Source organism: Alexandromys fortis, unplaced genomic scaffold, assembly GCF_014885135.2.
Source record: "Alexandromys fortis isolate MF-2015 unplaced genomic scaffold, M_Fortis_MF-2015_v1.1 scaffold_68, whole genome shotgun sequence".
NCBI lineage: Eukaryota > Metazoa > Chordata > Mammalia > Rodentia > Cricetidae > Alexandromys > Alexandromys fortis.
This window is the reverse complement of record NW_026067948.1, coordinates 3,636,980-3,662,897: the sequence shown is the minus strand read 5'-3', so window position 1 is coordinate 3,662,897 and position 25,918 is coordinate 3,636,980. Positions and strand designations below refer to the sequence as shown.

Genomic DNA, 25,918 nt, shown 5'->3' with positions numbered 1-25,918 from the left:
GATTTCCTCAGAGTGTGCACTCAAGCAGGTGCTGGCACCCTGCACAGGAAGGGGTTTGTGTGTCAAGTGAAGGATCAGTATGCGCGCAGTCCTTGGGTATCCCACTACAGCTGCTCAGCAAGGATGGAAAAGCCCAGAGATTTTGGAGTCAAGCTGATTCAGACTCAAACCACGGCCCTGCCGTTTGCTAGCTGTAAAGCCCCCAGCAGGTCTCTCATCCTTTCTGCCTTCAGCCTGCTCATTTGTGGGGTACTGATAGATGGTTCTTACCTTGTGGAAGAACTGTGGTTGGCAGTGTTACAACTAGCCTACAAAATATTCACAGTGTCTGAACCACAGTTAGTGATCAAATCAGACAATAAATCTTCTCCTTCCATGGTTTGGCCAGTTCGATATTACCATCCCTGGGCAAAGCGTAGCTATTCAGTCCTTATCTCTCCCAGAGCTGGGGCAACACCCACCTCTACTGAAAGGAGCGGTTAGAACACTCCCTAGGAAGTAAGCAATTGATTATGATCAGGAAGCAAAGCAGAGTTCATTTGTTCACTGCCTTTTTGGAAAAGAATATCCGGCATGGAAAATGTCTACTCATGAATTTTTCAGACTTATTTGCGATTGAGCCCCTTCCCACATCTGCTTGTTAATACAGGCATCCAGCAACAGCAGATGCCATCCCTTCTCCCGTAGCTGATACAGAAACTGTTTCCTTCCTGGGTTCACGATGTTTTCTGATAGCTTTAATTGCCGTTATTTAAGTAGAAAAAAAAAACAACCAAAAAACAGGATCCCATTATAAAGAGATAATAAGAAACAATGCCTTTTGAAATAACAAACATCTTTTTAAAATACAAGCAAGGCAAAGGAAGAAAACTGTCACTGTTGCTGTTCTGCAGGGGTTAGGCTCAGTCTGTATGGAAGACAGGAAAGGTGGAAAGAAAGAGAATCTACGGGAAATTAAGGCTGCCGCTCTTGTGCGGTGCCATTGTGTGAGCAACTTTAAAAATCCATTTGGAAATCATGGCTCTTGTATCGCAGTCATTACCGAGACACCAGCATCACCCACTTATTACCGCAAACATAGCAACAGTTGCCATGTGAGCAAGAGATCTGCAACACAAACAGTGGAGCCGGTGCTGCAGGGCGGGGCCGACTGGCATGGGGGCTGAGGCGCAGAGCGCAGCGCCACCTGTATCGGTTTAATGAGGCCGGCTGCTCCCTCCGGTCCTCGTGCCATGCCCTGTCAGACATTTCAGGAGAACAGAAGCAGTCTCAGAAAACGGCATTTTGGATTAAATCTTACAACGGTGGCACACAAGCAGAAGCAAAGGCAGAATCCTGCTCTGATGTGCACGCGGGCGGACCCGTAGCCAGGATTTCTCTTCATTTGCGGGAATGAAGCCCTCACAGGATGCTTGCCATTAGAAAGTGGGTCCACTTGTTGCCATCACAATATGTCATTCCATCTAATTGAAAATGGAGAAGTCTGTCACCATTTACTTAGCAGTTTGCCTCTGGCGAATCTTCACAGGTTCCCTTCATGTGCCTGGGAATTAGTTAATTAGTATTACAAAGCGCATCACGAGAAATGGGCCCTTCAGGTTACCAGGGAGGCCCTTTCAGGCTGCTAACAAGCTTGCCCTGGGACAGGAAAGAGCGGGAATGGAATCGGCAAAGGCAGAACAGCCCAGCCGAGGAGGCATGGCTGCTCTCTCTCAAGTGAGCTGCTGTAACCTAAATATGCCACTTTCTCGCTCTTTTCATGCAAATCTTTTATGTGCGGCAATAAATCCTGGTCCTTAAAGCTTTCTTTTTAAGAGGTGCCAATTTTACGCACGCCGGGGCTTTCTCCCATCTTCCCTTTTATTAATCTCCCATTCTCCCGGCACTTCTTCTGAACAGGATATTTTGTTTGATATTCTTTCTTTGACATTTTTCACGGGGAAAGGTTGTTCCAATCTAAGGGTGGTTTTTAAAAGTCAGGGACGGGATTGACATTTTTCACACACTCCTTAGCTTTGAGCTGTGTGCGGGTTTTTAGGTGGGAAGTCTCCAATCTCTGAGCCACACTCCCTGCAGTGCCCCCAGTGATGGCCAGATGGCACTAGTGAGCAAGCCGCCCCACAAAGGAGACTAAGGTGCCCGCAGAGGGTTGGCATGCAGGAGCCCAGTCTCCCTGCAGCAAAGCAGAAACACTGAGGGTTGAGGGCAGCAGCTGGCTCTGTGGGGTCTTTATTTCAGGTGGGAATCATTGGCAGATGTCACTGTGGTACTTTGTAGACAGGACACACAGGGCTGCACCAAACGAAGAGTATTTATGAAAATATTAAGTGACTTCTACAATACAGAGGAATTTTCTGGATCTGTGGACGTTGATGGAAATACTTTTAACATCTGCTTTAATTTTTGTTTTACGTTTGTGCTTACGCATGGGTGTGTCCTTTTGTGTTTGTATCTTTCTGTGTGTGCCGCTGTGCGTGACCTTGGCGCATGTGTGGAGGTCAGAGGACAACCTCAATTTTGAGTCCTCATTCACACTTTGAGACAGCGTCCTTTATTGTTTGCAGCTGGCACTAACATATGGTAGGACTGCTTGCCTGCACACTTAGGAAAACTCTCCTGTCTCTACCTACTGTCTTCCTAAGAGCATAGTGCTAACAGATAGACACTTGGCTTCTGGCTTTTATGTGGGTTCTGAGGATAGAAAGTCAGATCCCACATTACTGACCAACTCTCTTCTCCCTTGTATTTTATTCTATTATTTGACATCAGGCTCATAACAAGGAGGCACTCAAACCTACACAGCAGCCCGCATGGCTACAGGTTTCCTGCTCAGCCCCACACTCCATGAAACCAGAAGCATTGCTACTTGCATTAATTAGGAAAATTGGTGCACAACTGAAAAATATTTGAACTTAAAAAGAAAAAGATAAAAGGAGCAGCTGACAGACATGCTGGCACCTGCTTAGATTCTGACTTCTCTTTGCCATTTGTATTTTTGCTACTTCAGACCCTTAACGAGCTGAGTGACTGACCCCGAGCAAGTGAGTGTCATAAAAATTATATACTCCAGAGATGACAAATATCCAGGGGGAAAATTGCCTTGCCTCTAGATTTAGGCATGTGACATCTTACTCCCCTCGTTATACAATAGGGAAACGGGAGCTTCACAGAGGCACGTGTCCAGATAGTCCTTCCTCTTGGCACCATGGGGCTGGCTGAAGGAGGGCAAAGGCAATAATGAGATGCTTAAATAAGCATCGAGCTTCCATGAAAAAGCTCATTAACTGTGCTTTCAATCAGCCATCTTGGAGCAAGATAATGACCATTTTTGAAAGTCAATGGCACTGCCTTCTTGTTTTCACAGAGTTGTCAATCTCCATGTGATTCATGTGCAGCCTCAGTGCTAGGTCCTGGACCCCACTGTGTCTATGAACGAGAAAGTGCAGTGCCTCCATTCCCAAGAGGGGAAACCTTACCAGAAAGGCAGTAAGTTTCAGCCTAAAGATTGTTGCTGTTTCTTCCAGAGAATGTGAGTGCTGTAGAGGGGTTGTTGGAACAGCGCACATTCTTAGTGTGAGAAGAGGCCTGTGTGACAAAACCTCAACTCAACAGAGAAATTGTGTTACAGTAGTGTTATCTTCTAAATTAGCCCATATGTGCCCTTCTGGTTGTCAGATTCCTAGAAGGCAGAACTGCTTTCTATTCTCTGATTAGAGCTTGCTGCTTTTCCACGTGAGGCTGATTTGGAGAGAGATAGTTGAGGACAATGGAGGGACAGCGTGAATGCTGGAAAGCAGGGCTGAGTGTGTGGAGTTTTGATTCCGTTGCGTCGACAGGCAGCTGATTACAATGTGTCCCTAGGTGGTAAAATGAATTAATATGGCCAATGTCAGAGTTAGTCAGCAAGGAGGTAACTTCTCTGTGAGCAAAAGTGTGGACTTAGTGCCCAAGGTTCTCTTGCCTCTGGCTGACTCTTCAGTGGTAGCCCGTTAAGCACCGCGGACAGCTCCTCGCAGACTGGCGGATCTTATGTGTTGGCTCTTCTGCTTCTTAAAAGTAGTAGTTTGAGCCTTTTGGCTAACTTTAGTCTTAAAAGAAGCAGAAGCCCCCATACAGGCCCAGGTTCCAACATGAACTTATTTTTCCTCTGTTTAATAGTTTCATATCCAGTTTCTAAAACTATATGAGTCTCAACTTGTTTTCGTTGAAGAACGGGACTGTTAGCAATACATCACAAGATTGTAATTAGATACCATTTTCTTTATGGGAGGCAGCTGTGCTCACTTACCCATTCCACAGTAGGTATTTAGTATTTATCTTGTGCTGGACACTGTCCTAACTGATGCAGTACAGCAGTAAAGAAGAGCTGTTTGTGAACACAAAATGCAGGCCAGAAAAGCAAATGGCTGGCTACTTTTTTCTGAAGTTCTTATTGATTCTTATTGGCCTCAAAGCTGAATTTTATTGGTTTGTGTGTGACAGACACAACACTGACCCAAGCAACGTAGGGGATCAGGTGCTAAATACCCTTTAAAAGAGCTATAGTCCTAGGGCTAGAGAGATGGCTCAGAAATACTAATCTTCCAGGGAACCTGAGCTAGATTCTCTGCACACAGGTAGGGAAACTTACAGCCCACTGTAAGTCTAAGTCCAGCATTTCAATGCCCCCTTTTGGCTTCTTTGGGAACCTGCACATACATGTTATACAGTAAAAATGATACACACATGAATAAAATATTAAAATCTTTATAAAGTCTAAAGTCCTCAAGAGAAAACCAAGGTTAAGAAAATTAGGAAAAGTAAAATCTACTCTACACAAAAGATGCAGAACCTGAGTGCTCTATTTTTCACTGGGCTCCAGGGAACACGAAAAGAAAAACCAAATATAGCCCAAAGCACCATCATCACACACATAAAAAACAATAGAACGGGATCATGAGCAGTGATCTGGGTGCTGGTGTCTCAAGATGACAAAAGAGTGAATCAGTTTGTCTGTGAGGTGGCCCACTCAAAACAAGAGGAAAAGAGAAAGAAGTCATAAGCTTTAAATGCCTGAAGAACATAAGCCCATAACAGAATTAAAAAGTCCAAAGGCGAGAGAAACAGGGCAGGCAGGAAAGCCAAGAAGCCACAGAAATAGCAATGTGGCCAGAACATAAAAACTGAAGAGCATAAGGTAAACATTTTTAGGGGGGAAAGAGCAAACATATCTAGAAGGGAAAGTGCATTACAAAACTGCCTGGCAAAATTTTAAACAGCAACAAACACAATAGAAAGAAGTTGGAAAGAAATCGAGCTGAAAACAGGCAAGAAGACAGACAGAGCTATTCAGAGAATTAATGATATTTAAATGTGAAAAAATCACCTAAAGTGTAGCAGAGAGTTAAGGGGCAAAAGTTATAGCCTCCCCACAAAGACATACAGAGATGTATTTGATTCACTCACAAACATCTTAGACATTTGTAGTTGCACACCTTCCTGACACATATGTCTGTGTGTATATGCCTACTCTATTTGCACATATGTGTTCTAATTAGACATAATTTAAATACACTACATGACATACATCTAATGAGGGTTTTCAAAAAGCATAAAGACATGGTGAAACAATGTTATCTGTGATGGTTGAGAATCGTACAGAAGTTCTAAAAGCTACCAGACTTTGGCATCTAGGAGTCAGCAAATATCAAGGAAGAGAAATAATACTAAACCATCACAGTGCCACTTCAGTGAGACATTGGAGACAAGGAAAAGCTTCAAGGTTAGATAGGAAGGGCAGGTCAGAAACGAAAGGCAGGTAACAAGATTTATAGGAGAAATGTTAATAGTGACAGGAACCTGCTGAGTACTGGAGTCCTGCATCCACAGAGTATCTACCTCTAAAGAGAGAGGGGAAAGAATCGTCCCATGTCTGGATTAATACATCTACCTCTGTTACTCTAAATGACACATCTGAGGAGGGAAAGCAGGATGAGGAGATAGATCTGACAGGTCAGAGCCATGAATAATAAAACATACATCTGACTAAGTTTAAAGAAACCATAGATTCACAGAACAAAATCAATGTGTGGATTTTTTAACAGTTACGATGACATAAAAACATTGGAAAATAAATACATCAGTGTGAAGGTAAGCTGGCAGAGAGATGACTTGGCGGGTAAGAGCATGCAGTGCTCTCCAAGAGGACCCAGGGTAAGTTCCCAACAGCTACATGGGTAACTCTCAGTTGCCAGTAACTCCATCTCCAGTGGTTCTGGTGGGCTCTCCTGGCCACCACAGGCAACAGAATTCAGTGTACAACCCCTACCCTCTGCCCCATGTGCAAGCACATAATTAATATTATATCTCTGTAATTCCATTTATATGGAATGATTTTAAATCATAGCTGATCTGTGGGTTTTTGTCTTCCATGAGGGTAGTAAAAACAGAGATCATGGTATATTCTATGGATTATATTAAAGTTCGTTTAAATCAGTGCAAAGATGTACCAACTGAATGATGATGGAGACTCAGCATGGTCAGGACACCAGGTCTGCTCATGCCAGTCTGTGAGTTTGTACACTGTCCTCAAACTCTTCTGCGGTAAAAAGATGTGAACTGTTTATAAAGTAAATATGGAATAGTGACAGCAAAAGCAAAGATGGGCGACAAAGAAGGAATGGGTCTATAAACAGAAGCTCCTGACCCACCCCGTCCCACAGCCATTCAGTCCCAAAGAAACACACAGTGGCTTATAGTAATTACAACACTTTGGCCCACAGTTTAGGCACATTCCTAGCTCTCTCTCATGTCTTAAATCAACCCATTTCTATTGATCTATGATTCACATGAGGTTGTGGCTTATGGGTAAGTTCCCAGCATCTTTGTCCTCCAGCAGCTACCTAGTATCTCCTTGAATCTGCCTTCTTTCCTCCTCTACCTCTGCTTGGGTTTCCCACTTTGCTTTATTCTGCCAAACCAGCTTCCTTATTAACCAATGGTAAGAAAACATATTTACAGCATCCAGAGGGAAATCCCACATCTTACAGGTAGAAAGATTCCTACAAGGGCCTCTGGCTCTTAATTATTAAGACCATTGGCTTTGGCACAGGGATAGAAACTTAGCTCAAAGGAACAGAAGAAGCTTAAACTAGGCCTATGTAAATGAAGACCATTAAGGTAAAATACAATAGGTGCCTAGGTCGTTTGGGAAAGGGATGTCTGTTCTTACCTGAAAAGAGGGAGTGTGGAAGAGAGTGACCGATCTATAATCAATCATGCTGCCATGCTTCCAGACTCTTCTTCTTGCCTCTTCACCAAATTTTTTTTTTTTTTAGCCACTTCAGTGCAAGGCAGCTTATTTTAGAAAAGACCCATGGTGTGAATATGCCAGACAGTTTCCCCTCTCATGTTACCTAAGTGGCAATTATTGTCCTGATAGAAGAGTTTTGCTGATTGAATGCTAAATACCCCCCCACAATAGGCTCACATATTTGAACAATAGGTCCACAGTGGTGGCGCTGTTTGAGAAGTTGGTGAAAACTAAACTGAATGCTGGGAGAAAGAAGGGCGGAGTCAGACAGAAGCCATGGAGCCATTGGAGACAGATGTGCCGAAACTTTGCTGGTAGGGAATGACCTTGTAGTGATGCACAGATTAATAGAATTTGGTTAAATTAATATGTAAGAGTTAGCCAATAAGAAGCTAGTGCTAATGGGCCAAACAGTGATTTAATTAATACAATTTCTGTAAGATTATTTTGGTTCTAGATGGCTGGGACAAACAAGCAGTCCCCTCCAACATTTTTTTCAGGAACTTTTGTGAAGGGTCACTTTGAAGTTTGTAGGATTACCCCAAATTCCAAAATTTTGGCTCTAGCCAGTAGTACCTTTAGCCATTAAGACTACAATAAATATGATGTCTGCAGAGTAGAGTGCTAAGGAGAAGAGGAGAAGTGGTTCAGAACCACTGGGATACATACAGGCTGAGAATGTGTTAGCTAATGACGTGAGTACCCAGGATGAAGCTCCACCCACTCTTGGAGGTAATGGAGAATTGCTGATGGCTTCAAAGCTCTACCTGAGGAATCACTCGCTGGTGCAGAGGGTGAGAGGGGTGTGGAGTGGTCACAAAAAGAGAAGGGCAGGTCACAGAGTGGAGGAACTGACCTATGTGTTCATTTCATGAACCTATTGAAGTGCACCATTCCGGTATGCTAAGACAGTTATGTGTGAATCGAGACTTTTGTACATTATGTGAACATTGTATAAGTTGAAGTTTGTTCTGAGTACACTAGGAAAGCTATTTAGAGGTGTCCTTGGGTGGGATCTTTTGTATTGCTGGAAATTAATCCCAAGGGTGTCTATTTCAGAGCACTGGAATCTGGGTCCCCCGTGTCTTCTCCTGGACAGCTGACTGTGTCGCAGTTCTATTCTTGGAGCTCAGCCCTACACAAACACTAATTGGTTTTTGCATCTGAAAGGTTGTTCATCACTTGGTTGCTTCTAAATTTAACGTGATGTAATCCGCACACAAGATGGGAGATTTCAGACCCCGTGGGAGGAGCAAGTGCCACATGTCGGGTTTCTAAATATATCTGGACACAAAATACTTTAAAAGAGGCAGAATTTCAAAAATGGCTTCCTTAATCTCAGATTTTACCTGATCTATGATTTTTGGTCAGAATTATTGATTTCCTGTTTTTTATGAAGGAAATACCTGGCACACCTTCCCACCTTAAAGTTTAGTTTACACAGGAAAAGATAGTAACAATAACTGAGAAACAAGCATGCATACAAACAATGGAAACACACATCAAACCATCAGTTACCAAATTCCATCCTCTTGGCAACTGGCATCATGACTAAAAGTGTGTGTAAATTCACTGATTAAATGCATTGCTGAGAGACCCAGGTCTACACGATAATGGGAACCACATGCCAAGTCTTGTACACGTTTTTCAGAACACAGTGAAACACACACAAAATTACAGTTTCCCGTGTAATTGGGTGAGTTAGTTAGGAAGCCCAGGGCCGAGACTAAATAGCACAAGGACTCAATCATCCTTTAGATGATAACAAGACAAAGGGTGTGCAGTGCATAGCCTGGTCAAACTGTGATGCTGGCAAGATGTCCTCTTCTATGTGTGCATCTCCTTCCCACAGAGACCCGCAAGTAAAACTATGCTTCTCTCTTTAAGCGTTATAGTCTTTTTTTCTGTGTTGAAGCTACCCAGAATCTTCAAGGTTTTCTGCAGCCTAGATGCCACCCTCATGAGCTTTAGCTGGCCCTAGGCACTGGTCCTTTGCAAGTTTCACAGGTGATTCTCACACGAAAAGTCGAGAAGCACTCTAGGCAGCTCACCCCATGACCCTGCTGGCCTGAGTCCATCAGTTCCTGTATCCTTGGGCTCTTTTACTTTAAGAACTGACTCTTGCCCATCCCTTCCTCTGCCTTCATAAAAAAAGCTGGAAAAGCAGACTTGCAAGGAGTCCTTGAATCCATTCCTTGATCAACTTCCAGAACAAACTGGGAGAAGTCCAGAAAACACAAGCATTGGCAAAACATAACAAGTTTCTGGAACCCGCTGCCTCCCTTGCCAGGGGAATTTCGAAAGCATGGCAAAGGCTCCTATGGGAATCCAGCTCAGCCTCCCTTGTTTCCCATTCACTCAGGAGAGTTGCTTATACTTTCTGAGCCCCGGTTTATTCATCTACAAAAGCTGAAAGGCCTGCCTCTTAAAACTTAATTACATGATTGTCCAAGTATTTAAAACAGTGTCCGGCACTTCACAGGTGTTTTGTGATGGCAGATGTTTACACAGAAAGTGAAGAGACAGAGCCCGCTCCCCGATTCCACTCTGCATTCATAATGATCACCACGTGCTGAGTCAATTTATCCCATTTCCATTCTTTATCTGCTATACAAATATTTGTTACATAATGGCCTTATGTCAATCAAACTGCAAGATAGTTGGATGTAGTAATGCATAAAAAATACATGATTCTTCTCTTGTCTCGTATATTTTCACTGAATGCTTCACTAGGACATTTATATTACGGATCTCAAACAATTCATGTGGCTTGCTAGGGGTGGGACGATCAATAAACTATCCTTCAGTTCACCAATGCTGCAAATGTTCAGGGAGGGAAAAGAAGCTAAAATAGAGTCCTACCCCAACAGAGAGGGGCAGACAGTGGCGAAGAAGCTGTGGAGTCTTTGCGAGGGAGCTGCGCAGAGAACCAGACCAGGCTATGCACTGATGAGCCCTTAGGTTCTTACTGGATGGAGAAGCCAAGTTCTTCCACCCAGTTCACCACAACCCGTGTGTGTTTCCCGTCCTGTGCTGCTGCTGGTATTTAATGGATCATTCTCTCCTCAAATTCAGAGGCTGAAGCTCCAACATCTCACAGGGCTGCACTGAAAACAGGGTCTCTGGGGTGGTAATTAAGATGAATTAGATCTGAGGGTGGGGTCTGGAATTAGGAGAATTGATGCTTTTTATAGGAAAGTTCTCCAACACAGAGAGGACCAGAACCCAATCTTGCATCTGTAAGGAAATATACTCAGTTATTGAGTTATTTAAGCCATTTTTATTCCATTCTGATCCTCATATTAGTGAGGCCATACCAAACAGGGACTCTGTATATGTTTTCAAGGTTTATCCATATTGTATTTCTTTTTATGGCTGAATAATGCTCTACCACATGGGGCCTCCCAACATGTTGTCTCTCCATCCTTTGATGGACAAACTCTTGTGAACAAGGTTGCTCTAAACATTTGTGTAGAAGGTTTCTTTGAACGTCTCTTTCCAGTTTTGTGGGGGTGTATCCCAGGAGTGGAGCTGCTGAGCTGTGGAAATGCTTACAACTCTGAATGTCTGATGCTCCACAAACAAGACTGTTTCCAGGTTCATACAAAGAAATCCTTTCTCGAATTCCACAAGACCACCCCTGAATAATTCAATGATTTAGAATATATCATCACTTTACAACAATTTCTCTTGATGCTAGGTCTCACTGCTATTACTAATAACTTATAGAAGAACCTAAGCTAAAGAAGGGTGAAAGTTTACATTTTTTTCACAATGTAAGGATATTGAGATCAAAACTCTCCTTCATTGTTTTCCCGAGTGCTGTTCAGGCTCCTCTAGGTAGCCATCATCCAGGTGACTTTCTCAATCATGAATTGAAATCCGGGTTCACAGTAAGATCCTTGGTGACATCACTTACCTTTGGGACCAGGCAGCATAGGACCTTGCATTAAGGGCATATTCCAACTCAAAACGGCTCCGTAAAGCTGCCACGTGGCTCCGGCCAGGCCCTCCCCGGCTCACCAGGCAATCAGAGGAAGAGGAAGGTGACAGGGAACCACTGCTGTTACTTGAGGCAGGAGACATGAGCTGGATGGAGAAGGCATGGAAGTCCTTGTTTACTAACTCCAGCGGGCACCTGTACTGGGACATTAGAGCTCGGGGCTCTTCTACACTACTTCTAGCTTTCCCCTTTGATCTCTGCTGCTAAGATCTGCTCACATTGATCATCTACTTTTTGACCCATCTCTATTTTGATAGCTGGCCTTATCCTTATTCCTATCTTCCTCAAAGCACAGTAAGCCCAAAAATGAATTTACAAAATGTTTCTTAGATGATTATTACGTGATGATCGAAAGGTTTGCCACCTTCTTCACTGTCGTAATAGGAACCACCAGCAGAACTCCTTCTAGCTGTAGCTAAATCACTCCCCGTGATGCAACATGGTTTACACACTAGTGTCCTTCCCTGCGGCTGTGATAAGACAGCTCTGACTAAAGCATCTTTCGGGAGAGGGGTTTTGTTTTAGTTCACAGTTCGAAGCCCAGCCTATCTCGGTAGGAATTCAGGCAGCATGCGCTTGAAGCAGCTGTGAGTTTGCATCCACAATCAGGAAGCAGTGATAACACATTCTGCTTGGCTCACTTGCTCCACTTTACAGCTTCCAGGATCTCAGTCTGGGGAATGGCTCCGTCCACAATTAAAACAGGTCCCCCCCCCCCCGACGCTAATTAACATAATTAAGGTAATCAAGACAATCGCCCGGAGACACACCCAGACATCCATTTCCCAAGTGACGTTAGATTCTGCACATTTTGTAAGATGGAGCATAGTTTGATATCTGGTGAATGGTTTCCCCAAAAAGAACAAAGCCAATCTCATTGCTAACTGATGGTCCTTTAGATGTTTGATAATAGCCCTCGGACTCATGGTGATTTTCTCAACCTTCAGGCAAAACTCCTTGGTTCCTCCAAATGCTCTTCATAATATACAATTTCCACTTCTTTGCCATTCTGATTGCTCTCCACCACAATGCAGGTGGCAGCTTTCATTATTCTTTAAAGGCTGAGAGTTCAATTGGGTCCTCTTTTGTTTGCTCATCACAGAGGGGAGATGGTCAGATCTTTTGTTCGGCAACAAGAGAGCCTCCTCATGCCGTAGCTCCTCTGAGCTTATCACAGCACTAACACAGTGATCTTGAGGCCATGTCCCCAGGTCCTCTGACTATTGTTTCTATGGCTCTGAGAAGAACAGTGTGCTATCCCTTTCAAATTTATTCTTGTTAGACATGTTCTATTATTTCCTTTTCCAAGACATTCTAGATTCTTGCCTTCAAATGTTTTCTAGCCCTCTCAACATTGTCACATTTGCCAGTGTGGCCAGCAGGTACCTCTCGACCCTGGTGTCAGCTTGATGGAAAAATTGAATAGAGGGAGGACAGAACCCTATGGGATCCCACAAGCCTGGATCATCAATTAATGTTATCCGTCCAGTGAACTCTCTGCATACAAATGTTTTATCTTTCTCCTGGAGAAGAGTGTTCCCGACGTCCTGATCAGTGGGGCTGACCAAGCTTGTTTTCTAGATGTTTTCATTGTCTCTGTTTTGAGGTGTCTTACTTAAGGGTTTCTATTTCTGCAAGGAAACATCATGATCACTAAGAAAGTCGGGGAAGAAAGGGTTTATTTTGCTGTTCATCACTGAAGGAAGTCAGGCTAGGAACTCAAACAGGGCAGAAACCTGGAGGCAGGAGTTGATGCAGAGGTCATGGAGGGATGCTCCTTCCTGGCTTACTACTCTTGGCTTTCTTGGCCTGCTTTCTTATAGAGCCTAGGACCAAAAGCCTGGCGATGGAACCATCTACAGTGGGCTGCCCCCCCACATCAATCACTATTTAAGAAAATATCTTGAATCTTACAGAGGCAGTTTTCTCCGTTTAAGTTCCTTTCTGATAACTCTAGTTCGTGTGCCATGTTGACATAAGATGAGTCATCACGAGAGGTAATTTCTATTGCCATCTAATGATCTACAGTCCTAGGCTGGCAGCTACCTTGTCTGGTTGAACTTCACATTCACATTCAGAGCTCAGTCTCCGAAGGTGTCTTGTAATAGCCGAGTCCTCCAGAGGATGCTTTTGTCAGTAAGCAGCCCTGCAACCTAGACAGCTCCACATAGCCATAACTGTGTTTCGGAAGGATGCCTCCCTCTCAACGAAAGGCTTCCTCTCTGGGATATTTTGTGAAAAATGAGACAGAATGACTGGTGCTCGTCATCCTGGAAGTATTTCCCAATAGAGCAGGTTCTAGGGACTCTGAGCTAAGATTTATTTTAAGGAGGAAATGTTTCTTGTGGAAGGTTCTTGTTGTGCAGGCTCAGGACGTGTCTCATGGCTTCTGCCCTTTTCATGCACATGGGCTACAAATCTGTGTAAAATCCTTACCTCCTCCTGTGCATTTGAAACATATTATTTTTGAATGGGTGCTCCTGTTTTAGCTCCTTTTTGCCTATTTTTAAATGTTATTTCATGATCAGGTATAGCAAATTAAGGCAATTATACAGAAAATTAAAACAAACAGCTCCTTGATATTAAGGAAATGTTTTCATTAGCATCCATTACTCTGTGTCCTGCGATGACTATGCCGTTCAGCAGATTTGTGTACTGTTTGAGGTAGTATTTCCTTCCTTTCTGAACAAGTGGACAATGGCATAGTGTTCTATCTGGCTCATCACTTGTGTACAAATTTGTAGAAAAAAAATGATTAGATATTTACTTTTCGATGTGTTTGTTATAGTTATAATTTTAAAGATTCATTCTCTCTCTCTCTCTCTCTCTCTCTCTCTCTCTCTCTCTCTCTCTCTCTCTGTGTGTGTGTGTGTGTGTGTGCGCACGCGCGCGCGCGTGCGCGTGTGGATGCCTATAAAGACCAAAAATTTGTTGGATACCTTGTAGCTGGAGCTACAGAAAGTTGTGAGCTGCCTGATGCAGGCCCTCAGATCTGGACTCTGGTCCTCTGAGAGCAGTAAGCACTCTTAGCTGCTAAACCAACCATCTTTCCAGCCCCCGTTCTTTCGATTTTTTTTTTACATATCTATTTTTAAACACAGCATCACTGTAACCGTCTCTGGCCTGATTATTTTAGAGTCACAAAAATTCTCTATGAATTTGCCTCTGCCCCAGAAGAAGGAGCAGAGAATGTTATTTCTAGGGGCTTTGTCAGAAGAGCAACAAGGGTAAAGGGGTCACTGGACCTCCTCTCCTTTCCAGTGAGCACTTGGAGTGGTTTCCTCATTTGCTTTTATTTGTGTACTTAGTAGTTGGGTCCTAACGCCTCTAAGACACAGTCTCTGGCCCTGATAGTTCTTTTTGGCAACACCTGGGATGTTTCGGGCCCTTTTTTATATTTTGATTGTGAGCCCAGCCTTTAATGTCTGAGCCATCTCTTCAGCCCTCGAGCCCTTTTTTTAAACAGACTTCTCATAAGGTCAACACTTACCTCCACGTTGCACAGACATTCCTCCAGCTTCCTCACGACTTCAGAAAACTCGGGTCTTCCCTGTGAACCAAGAAAAGACTGTTTTTCTTCCTTAAGAATGAAATAAAGGAAACTCTTTGGGTTTGAAAATTGAGTATTTGCATTTGTAAAGAACGAGATTAGCAATAAAGTATATTTTTTATTTAAAGTGCACTTGTATTGAAGGGCTAATTGAATGCTCATTTACTGTTCGTGGAGGGATGTTTAGTCTTTCTGTGATAAGAGTTTTAAGTCAGAATTTGGAACTCCATTCAGATAACGAAACAGTGGAAAATCTTTAATTAGCTTTGCATGTTTTTAAATGGCAGGGTTTCTTCTTCAAAATGGAAGAATAATTGTGAATACTGAAAACTGTTAACTCTCCTGATGCCTGACAATATGCTGTCCACATCCCCGGGGAAAACATCCTTGCCTCTCATTTTGCAATTAGCTTTTACTTTGAGAAAGACATTTCAGATTTACAGCTAAGGCCAAGGTAGAAACTTCACAGCAATGCCCTACTTTTGAGTTTAGACTTTTGATTTCAAAAACTGACATGGAAGATATTGGCTATTATGAACTTCACAGCCATATAAGTTTAGTTAAGTGGTTATTGTGTCTTTTTATATTTCAAACCTTGTTCCAGTTGCAAGGGATATAAAAATGAATGAGGACCTACAGGAAAAATTCTTGAAATCTTGGAAAGTGTTGGTTTCTTTTAAAGAAATAATATGTTTCCTTGTGCGGGATAGTAAGGACTGTGCACACCACCACTTCTCCCTTTATGAGAGCTTCACTGCCGGGAGGGGGAGAGGTCGATTGATGGTGCAGGTGCAGCAGCCAAATAATTTAGAGTCTTAGCAGAACAAGGGATTCTCCCTCTATCCATCCTTTCTTCCCCCAGGATGCTGTTTCCTCCAGAGCCCTCGCGAATGGGAGCTGCTCTGTACAGAAGTTCTGCTCCTCTGCGCTGGTGGGATGGTAGCAGGGTGGCTGACCAGCTATGTCCTCCTGGCTCCCTTCAGAGCATCAAATTATCACACTTTCCACACAGACAGTCTCCTTTCTTTGAAGTTTTAAAGAGTGGTTAACAGTCAAGCTCTCTACAGCACATACCCTTACGTGTACAGGCAGAAAGTTCCCAGCACCCAGGCCTTCCCCAGTGAGTGCCCTCTCCATTCACATGGTCACTCTCTCTGGAGTCCTTTGTCCCTGAAATACATCTTTTCAGTTGACTTGAAGCCAACTGTTTCAGGCTTGGTCCCTTGGTTCTCCTCTTTTTCTCTAAATTTTAATGTTCCCAGGACAGTTACTTTGAGACAGTTTGTTGGCAAATTGGCAGCCTCATGTCTGTAAAGTACAACTCCTCCTTTTCTACCTCAATACTGTTTCTGAGCATGAGTTCACACATGCAGTTGAGTGTCCTTAGTCTTTCCCATTTCAGTCAGTGACAAATGTGTCTACCTATACGACTCTAAAGCAGAGAATAATCTTTGACTTCTTTCTTCACTGTGTTTGCATCCAGTGTACTGGGAAATTATATGGTTTTTCCTTTAAAGTTTATACAAAACCTCCACGATCAAAGTAGCTTATGCTCTATAAACCTGCCTACAGATAAATGCTGTAAGCAAGCCCTGGTAAGAAGATACCGGGGCATGGGCAAAATAGGTAAAAACCTACAAGACGCAGTCACTCAACAGAGAGGAAGGACCAAAGGAAGTCTTATGCTTTGTTCTTCTACTAACAGCTTTTATTCTGAGGATGGATAATTTAAATCCAACACAGGAATTTATATTGCTATAGTTGTTTGTTTGAGTAACCAGAGGGCAGAATTCAGGTCCATCATAATACGTTGTCCATTGCTGTATAACAAATGATCAAGAGTCTCTAGAAGAATGTATGGTTTTGTTGTTTTTGCCTTGTTTTTATGGGTCATAAGCCCAGCTCAGATTAGCTTGGTCCTTTCTTGAGAGTCTTAGCATATTGAAATCAAGGTGCTGGATGGCACTGAGACTCTTACTTAAGATTCACTGATTACATCCAAGATCATCGACAGTTGGTAGAATGTGTTTTCCTATGCTTGTGTGACTCAGGTCTTTGCTTTCATATTGTATTGCTCAGGAACAGCCCTAGAATTTCAGAGGATGCCCACACCTGCCTGATACGGGTAGTTCACAAGATGGATGCTTGGTTTTCTCCTGGCTACCATGTGTTCATGTCCCTGAGTGTTTCCTCTGTGGCCAGCTATAAATAATTGCTGCACCCGAGTGGGTAGTCCCCCACAGGACAACCTTCCTCTATATAACAGAGGAGAATCATAGATACAGCATCTCCTCATCTTCACATACTCTGTCCACTCTCCTGGAGAGGGATTATGTATGTATGTATGTATGTATATATATATATACACACACACACACACACACGTGTGTGTGTGTGTGTGTGTGTGTGTGTGTGTGTACAACAGGTGAGAATGTCATGGGTAGTTCTGGAATCCTACCTGTCACAAGGAGACAGTAGAGATCAAAGGGATACTAGGGGAAAAAATCCAGTGAACTGTCGAACTGTCTGCATAAGCTCTGGACTACATACATGGGCAATCTTTTGCTGCACAGTAAGGCCACAAGAAATGGGCCGAGGTTATATTTACAGCTCATAAGGCTTTGTTCTGGGTATTTTCTCACAGAACAACTGTGTGACTTTTATGCTCAGCCTAGAGAAAACTGCCACACTCTGCAGATCCAGCTAATAAACTGCATCCTTCTGGCCCAAGTGAGTCCACAAAATAGCTTCCCATCTTCTACTCAATTTGTCTCCATCTTCCTTAGAGCCAGTGAATACATATCAACTATAGCTATAAGGGATTTTGAAAGTGAGCAACGTTTTATGTGTTCTTGCAGAGTTAGCGTTGTCTGCCAGACTGATTTGAGTTCACTTTTGTAAAGTCAAATTATATCATTAAAATAAAAAATTTCATCTTCAACCTCCCTACCGCTCTACTGTCAGAGGTACATCCGGTCCTGCAGACATCATTCACATTGTCTACTATTAGTGAGGCTTCTCTGCGTGTTTAAAAGTGTGATCCAGAAGCAGTCAAGGTAATCGCTTAAGCACGCACCTCAGAACAAGCAAGCTTTCTCACTAAAGCCTGTAATCATGCCCCATCTCATTTGCATAAGTGAAGAACAGCATCCTGGCATTCTTCTCTAAGGTAGCAGCCTGTCATGCGATCTCTGACTTACTTCCCCTCTTGCACAATCCTGTCTGGCCACCCACAGCCTGTATGGAGCTCACTACATCCAATCAAAGCATCTGACCTGTGCAGTCTGCCATACCCCTTGTGTTGGCTAAGTTGACCCTCATATGGATTCCGTCCACCATATCCCTCACGTGGGGTCACTACTCCACCCTGTGTGTGGTACACCACGCCCTCATGTGCAATCGGCCACACCTCTTATTCAGCACAAAATATGTGTTTTTGTGTTCACCTGCTTATAACATATGTCACAGCAGAAAACAAACATTCAATGAGGCAGGACTCCACCTACATCCGCAGGATCAGGGCCTTCTATCGGAACAGTTCACTAAAACTCTTATTGAAACAGTGATTGAATTGATAATGTCCACTCCACCCTGACGGGTGGTCGGTTCACTCCACCCTCATGTAGTATACACAGTACCTCTCTTGTGGGGTACACCCTATGTGTCGTCTACCATACCCCTCATGTGCAGTCCACCATATCCCTCATATGGGGTCAATTCCATCTTTGTGTAAGTTCCCTACGCCCTTTGTAGGACCTACCCTACCTGTCACGTGAGGCCCACCACGCCTATAATGTGGAATTCACCGTACCTTTGGGGAGTTCACACTTGTCTTTCTCCCCACCAGAATTTCCTGTACCTTTGCTCTCTGTAGTAGTTTATACTTAAGGGTCACTCTACCTGAGAATCCTTGTCTGCCTGTTAAGAGCCCTGGGGCTGGGCCTTTGCTGTTGCTTTTGTTCCACGGCATCATTTAGTATCAGGTGACCTGATATGTGATGTGGGAGTCCCCTCTGTATGCTGTGAATACCATTGGTTAATAAAGGAACTGTCTTATGCCTTTGATAGGGCAGAGCAGAGCTAGACGGGGAAAACTAAACTGAATGCTGGAAGAAAGGAGGCAGAGTCGGAGAGAAGCCATGTAGCCCTGACGGAGCTGGACAGAACTTTACCTGGTAAGCCACAGCCTTGTGGCGAAAACAGATTACTATAAATGGGTTAAATTAAGATTTAAGAGTTAGCCAATAAGAAGTTAGTGCTAATGGGCCAAGCAGTGATTTAATCAATACAGTTTCTGTGTTGTTATTTCAGGATCTAGGTGGCCGGGAAACGAACAAGTGGCCTCCTACTACAGATACTTATTTTCACGTTCATTTGCCTGCTGCTGTGTCATACATAGTACGTTCCCCTGACGAGGCAGGGCTACATCTGTCTCCATTCCCAAAGTACAAAGGCCGTGATCTACCTGGGCCGTGACTCTGAAATATGTGCCAAATTTCTTATTGAGCCAATAAATAAATTAATAATTTTATATTTTATTTTGTTCTCAAACTAGTACATATTTAAGGCCTTCATTACAGACTACTTCTTTTATTTTCCACTGAGAAATTCCTTTTAATTTTCCCTTTTGAAGGGCGCTAACATTTCCCTGGGGAAGCTGGGAAAGGCCGCATCATGGCAAACTTGAACATTCATTGTATTTACAGCACCTCATCTAACTCCGTGTGGCTGATAGATTTTTTTTTGTTGCTGTTGTTTTTATTTAATACAGGAAATGCAGAAAATATGAAAAATGAAGTAATTTATGAACGGTACCATGGCTGGGCAGTAACAGCTGAATTCATTTCTGGGCAGAGCTAAGGTCTTAGTCTGGCTCCATTAGCTCTCCTTCCATGGGCATCTGGGTCTGCAGCTGTGTAAGTCTGGGAGCCTGAGACTCTTCAGCCTTGGAGGCAGCATCAGCGTAAAGCCTTGGGTTCGCTCCTCTCCATGTGACTCTGGTCACACTCAGATCCCATTTCTCTACCTCAAAGAAGATGCAGAATTAAAAGAAATAAGAAATAAGGCGACGTTTTGGGCCGAAGTGCTGCATCCTCTAAAGAGCTCTGCCAAGAACCTAAGCTACCAATAACAGGAATTTACAATCAAATGCAGTAATAGCTCCCTGTAAACTCAAAAACACAGTTGTAGCTTTCTATGTTTGCCAGGACACCGCGGGGCTCTTTAAGAAGCAGCCACCATCAAAAAGCTGAAGTCCAGGTGGCAGGCCCCATTGCTCTTAAGGACACCACATTCTGATAAGTCTTCACTGTACCCTCTTTCAGGTGGATGGCTCCTACCCCTTGCCTTCATGTTGCTGGTGACAGCGTCCTCGCTGCGTCCTGTGTGGTGTGCACCCAAGGTGTAACCCCGTGTCACCAGTTAACCTACACAGTAGGTAATAAGCTCATATTGCCACACCTCAGCGAGGGATCCTGCCGGCAAACTTCTTGCTGAGACTGTACTATGCTGTGAGAACCGCTCTGAGGTCATCCAGAGAGGGGCACCCTCTGAAGAAGCAGGCCTTCCATCCCTGAGGGACTTGTAACTTCCTACTTTTTGTACCTTCAGGATCAACTGAGATATTTTTATTACAAAAGGATTATCTGCCACTCCTAAAGCTACACACTTAAAAAGGAAGAAACGAATTTAGATTACGGAAGCTGCGTTGGTCCGGACTTTGTGTGGATTTGAACCTTACCACCAACTGAAGGAAATGTAAATGATTCTGAATCCTGAACTGCAATTTTTCAGCATTCATACGATTAACCAATGTACCAGCAAAACCGATTATTATCAAAGCCCATCTCATTTTGAAAGTCTGGTCGCTCTCTCGCTCTCTCTCTTTTTATCAGTGGTAAATGAGCTGTAGAAATGCTAACAAGAAGTGCTGCCTGTGTTCATTACATATTGCTTGCTTAAGTCAACAATTTAATAAGACACCTTATTAACAAATTTGAGGAGAATGTGATTTACATCCTGATATTCATGGAAGGGATAAACAAGCTATAAGCTCTGTCAGTGGAAAATTTTCAAAAATGAGACCAAGTGAAGACAGAGTGGAGGAAGGTAACTTCATTCGTTTCTACAGTCCCAGGAGTGTCTGGGGATTTGGAGGTAGCCGCTCTCATCCTGTTTGAAATGGGTGAGTTTCCTGTCAGTCGGAATGTGAACCGTTCCTGGTCAGTTCCTGGAAGCAGCCACGATGTGTCCCCATCCCATAAGCAGACTCCCTGGTGCAAGATGCCCTCTGCTTTGGGATGTGCCTGAGAGATGGCAGAGTTGGTACCCCCTCCCCCTGCTCCTTGCTCTTCCATGTAACCTCACACCCAGGATGCTACCCATGTGTGGCTAGACTTCCTGAACACAGAGTCAGAAAGGGGCTAGGTGGTGTTTGTGTCTCTTAGCAGAGGAGGAGTAAGTAATTGAGAGAAATCAGAGCTTTCTCTGTGACAGTCTGAGATCCCCAAGGCACTGGGCACCCAACAAACAAAGAACCTCCCCCAGGTCCTCTCAGACATGGCCATGAGAGAGACAAAATGCCAAACCGGCCAGAATTAATAGAATTTAAATAATCGATAACAGATGCTTTAGAAAGTGCCCTGATTCAAGCTTCTGTGTGCTGCCAGGAGAGAGACAATTCTTCCCAGACAAGGCTCTCTGAGCTGGCTTTGTCTTTTAGGTTTTATCGCTTTGTTTCAACCAAGCAGTCAGGATTTCCCAGGGGGACTGGGATTTGCTTCCTCTATGGCTGGTGGTTCCAATATCACCTTCAGACCTCCTGGGGACAACGGGCTCCTTCACTCTCATGATCCTGTTGTCTGCAGTCAAAACAACTTTAGCATGATAAAGATGTGTTAAGGATGGCCCCTGATGGCAATGCATCTTCATTGATGTTAAAATGCTTTGGTTACTAATGACAGAGCAGCCATGGCTCAGAGGTGATTATGGGGAAGGATTTCACAGTTGGAAACCCGGAGTGCCACCTGTCAGCACAGGATGGACCTCATTGGAGGGAACAGATATCAGACAGGAGGCCAAGATGGCCTCTACCTTAATGAGAGTCCTGCTGACACATCCTCCGGCTGGCTCGAGAAACTCTAGATAGGATCAAGTTGACATCTGATCTAGTTAGCCCGCAGCAAAAAAGAAAAAGGAAAAGAAACGAAACTGAATTCCTCTCCACTCCCCGCACGATTGTGTTGGGGGAGGGGGTAAAACAACTTATTTGACTTCCCAGCATAAATATCCAAGCTCTGGGCTTGGGGTGGAGCTCCACAGTAAGGACTCAACCCCAAGGGAGGCCTGAAAAGCCACCTTCAAAAGAACTTCAGTGTGGGCGAGCCGCCAAATCAATTAAGTCCGCATAGTGAGGAACACATGGGTTTGTGTTCCTTAAATGAGCATGTTTCCAGGAACAGCAGAGAGAGGTAAAATCCACCATTGTTACGGCCAGATTTCCCCAAACTTGCAATGGTTTCCATCTTGCTTCTTCCCGCCCATGTGACACATCTCCCTTTGTTCCTTCCTTGTGCATGTATCTGCTTCTAGCTTCTGCTTTCTTTCCTACAGCGGCCCCCGATCCTTACTGATGGAAATATCTCCAAAGTTGAGAGCACCGACCTGACTCTCCTGGTTAACCTGGCTCTGCTCTCTCTGAGCAGAACTGCTATCTATGGAATTCAGGGAGGTTCCCTGCATGGTGTCACCATGATGTGGACCCTGTAGCTGGGCCACAACCACATCCCTCTTCTCTGTCCGACCACACCTTAGCAAGCTGCGAAGCCTGCAGGTCCTGAGCAACAAGGTCTCCCTCACCCTGAGAGCAGCCTGGTTCAGGAACACCAAGGCCCCGAGCAGACTCCTGCCGGATGGAAATCAGATCACTAACCTCACACAGAGTTCTCATAGAGGCGTGAACCTTCACAGACTCAGGCATCGGGACTTATCCAACAATTTCATTTCCTTTATTGAGAAGGATGTCTTTCAGTCTCTACCCCAAGTGCAGGAAGTGGACCTTTCTAGAAAACTGTTGGCTCACATGCCGGACGCCTTTATCCGCCTGAAGCACCTAAGCCTTCTGAGCTTGGAGGGGAACCAGAGGAGCTGCACCTGTGACCTCTACCCACTTGGCCTTTTAAGAAATTTTGTTAAGTCTCTAAGTCTCTGGCTTGCAGGTTCTATAATACGAAGAAACTAAACTGTCAGGTACCCCTCCGGCTACAGCTGCTGCAAAGATCATGCTGAGACTGTCTGAGACCAACTGTGACTCCAAGGGTCACAACCTCACTCTGGCTCTCAAGGACAGGCGTGCCCTCCTCCCAGGGCAGGATGTTGCTCTGATGACTGTGCTTGGCTTCGCAGGTAAACCAGGGGAAAGTAGCCCCCTTCTCTCCTCCCTCTAGTGTGTGTTCTTGGAGTATCTGAATCCTTTCTACAGCAGCTGGGGAGAGCCGGTGGGTTGTGAAAGGGAGAGGTTGGTGAAGGGGGTCTCAGCAGACCTAGCACTGGCTGCAAGCACTTCCTGTTGAAGAACTCTGCTCTGGGTGTGATTAGCATAACCTAAAATAACTAACTTGTTACTTAGATTTCCTTTCATCATGGCTGTGACAGGGGATAACCAATCACCAGACAGCACTGGAGTATTTACTAGCATCCTAGGAGAAGTTTCAAGGACCTGGTGAACGGTAAACTCTTCCCTTGGGACTCTCCCATCTAGGCACATTTTCTCCCTGTGACAATCATTTGTGGGGACAGGAGAGATGATAGCTCAGCGGGTAAAAACACTTGCTTCCATGTCTGATGGCCCCAGGCCTGTCTGCAGGACCTACATAGAGTAGACCCAATATTCTCTCTCTCTCTCTCTCTCTCTCTCTCTCTCTCTCTCTCTCTCTCTCTCTCTCTCTCTCTCTCTTGTGTGTGCACAGTAAGTATTTATAATTTTAAAACGCAACATTACACATAAGGTTGGAATTTTCAAAGACTAAAGATGCTGTGTTTAAATAATTGCCAGTGGGCTTGTGGGGCTTGTGGGGTGCAGTCAGTGAGGTCCGAAGCCTATCTGCCCCCAACAAGCTGTATGACTTAGGACAAGCGACTGTGCATGATTGGCCTGTTTTCTCTTTTGCTGGAGGGCTCTGTGTTCTTTGAGGACTCGAGTTTCCCCACCTCTTTCATATCCTTGGCCCAGGCCAACAAGGGGGTAGCTAATCTCTCAAAGTTTAAGGGTAATGGAATTTTAAAATTCCTTGGCTATCATAGCTTGCCAGACGAATGATATGCAGTACTTTCATTAATTGAAATTTCTTGAGCTAATTTATCTCTGTGTGTGTTTTAGAATGATCTCAGTGCATGGTGAAAGTTTACATAGGGCAATGAGGAACATGTGTGTCTGTGATTCTGATTGTGTGTGTGGGCACATGTATCCCTCTGTGTGTCTGTCTGTGTGTTTCTAATTCTCTCCTTCTCCCTCTGCCTCTCCCTCTCTTTCATCTCTCTCTCTCTCTCTCTCTCTCTCTCTCTCTCTCTCTCTCTCTTTCTCTCATTCTCTCTGTCTATGCCTATGACTGGGTGTGTATGCATCCCTCTGAGTGTGTCAGTGTATGCTTCTCTGTGTGTGTCTGTGATTGTAAACACACAGTGTTCTAAATCTGGAGGACAGAGGCTCACCAGTGGAATCCAAGGCTGAGCAGTGGAGCCTTTGCTATAAACCATTATGTGAGCAGAGGTTCCAGGTGAATGAATTGGGCACCAGCTCTTTGACTTCTTGTTGTACTTCTAATAGAAAACAGCCAATATAGTGACCACCCAGACTCAAACTCCTCAAAACAGAATCTGAATTCACCAGAAAAACAAATTCCTTTGAGATCTGTATAACAACATCAGTAATAGAAAATTCAAAGCAATTTACTACAAATGACAAAACATCACAGTAGCAGCAAATGCTCCCTGGATGTGCCTAGTACCCAGTGGAGAGTTGACAGGTGTTCCAGCGGAAACTCAGGGATGAGGGGTTCAGGCTGGATTGGGAGGTATCAGGTCGTATGACATGCAGCAGGCATGAAGCAGCTATGTTCATGGCAGTGCCTGCACAACTTCCCACTTTGCAATGAGTGTTCCCAGCTTTAAGAGGAGTGATTCCATGAACATTTGCCCAGCTTCTGCCTATAGCAAGTTTCAGCATACCACTCTGTAGGGCACCGCTTGGGGGTCCCACAACACAGTATCTTCTAGAACTATTTTTAGAATCAGACACTTAGAAATGTGTTTTGAAAGGGGACGGCTCTTTATCTGTATAGATGGGCTTAGGTTGTAAAAGATTCCAAAATCTTGTCAAAAATAGCAGAAAGCTTAAAATATATAGGTCACCTCTGGCTCTGAAGCACTAAAATTCTCACGAAGGTGTCCAAACAGAATTTGGGGGTTGCCTGTCTCTCATTGCTACTAATACTGGATCACTGGCATCTGTCTGGCTTCTCTATGGGTTCTGGGGGCCCAACCTTAAATCCGTACACCTACATGGCAGGGGCTTTATCCACAGAGCCAGCTCCCCAGCCCGGTTGGAGGATTTTTGCCAGCAATTTCGATTCTCTTTAATTTTCATATATAACAATGTTGCCTGACATCCCCCTTTTTTATCAAGTCCAAAATCATGTACTCATTAATAGTGTCGTTGTGAAGGCCGTGAGACACGTGCAGCCAACTGCTTAATCTCTGCCATAACCTTTATTTCAGAGGAGTAATTGACTTGCCCAAAGTCACACAGCAAGAGGCAGACCCTCTGTCCAGCCTTATTGGTCCTGGGCCTTCTTCATCACCACGGAGGTTTATTTGATTAGACAACCCAGTGCTTCTGTTCTCAGAACAATGAAAAGATTTCTTTCTGTGACAGTCAACACATGCTTCTGTAGTACCATCCTTGTGTCTGGGTTTTGGGGTTAGGGTGGTGAAAAAGACTTAAAGATTCCTGTGTCTGCAGAATGCTTAGTTCTAGCAGAGGAGCCCAAAGGGGGACAGGCAGAGTGAAGGCAGCGTG

The 25,918-nt window shown here is 44.1% G+C and overlaps 1 protein-coding gene across 1 annotated transcript in view; it reads right to left on the bottom strand.

Annotated features, from left to right (window-relative positions):
- Positions 1 to 25,918, bottom strand: part of Tnni3k (TNNI3 interacting kinase) — a 210,929-nt gene that overhangs the window by 21,931 nt on the left and 163,080 nt on the right. Inside the window, exons 22-23 of the mRNA XM_050149480.1 lie at positions 14,785 to 14,844; positions 11,211 to 11,380 (exon numbers count right to left, since the gene is read on the bottom strand). Of these exons, the coding sequence (XP_050005437.1) occupies positions 11,211 to 11,380; positions 14,785 to 14,844 (230 nt within the window). The remainder of the gene's footprint in view (positions 1 to 11,210; positions 11,381 to 14,784; positions 14,845 to 25,918) is intronic.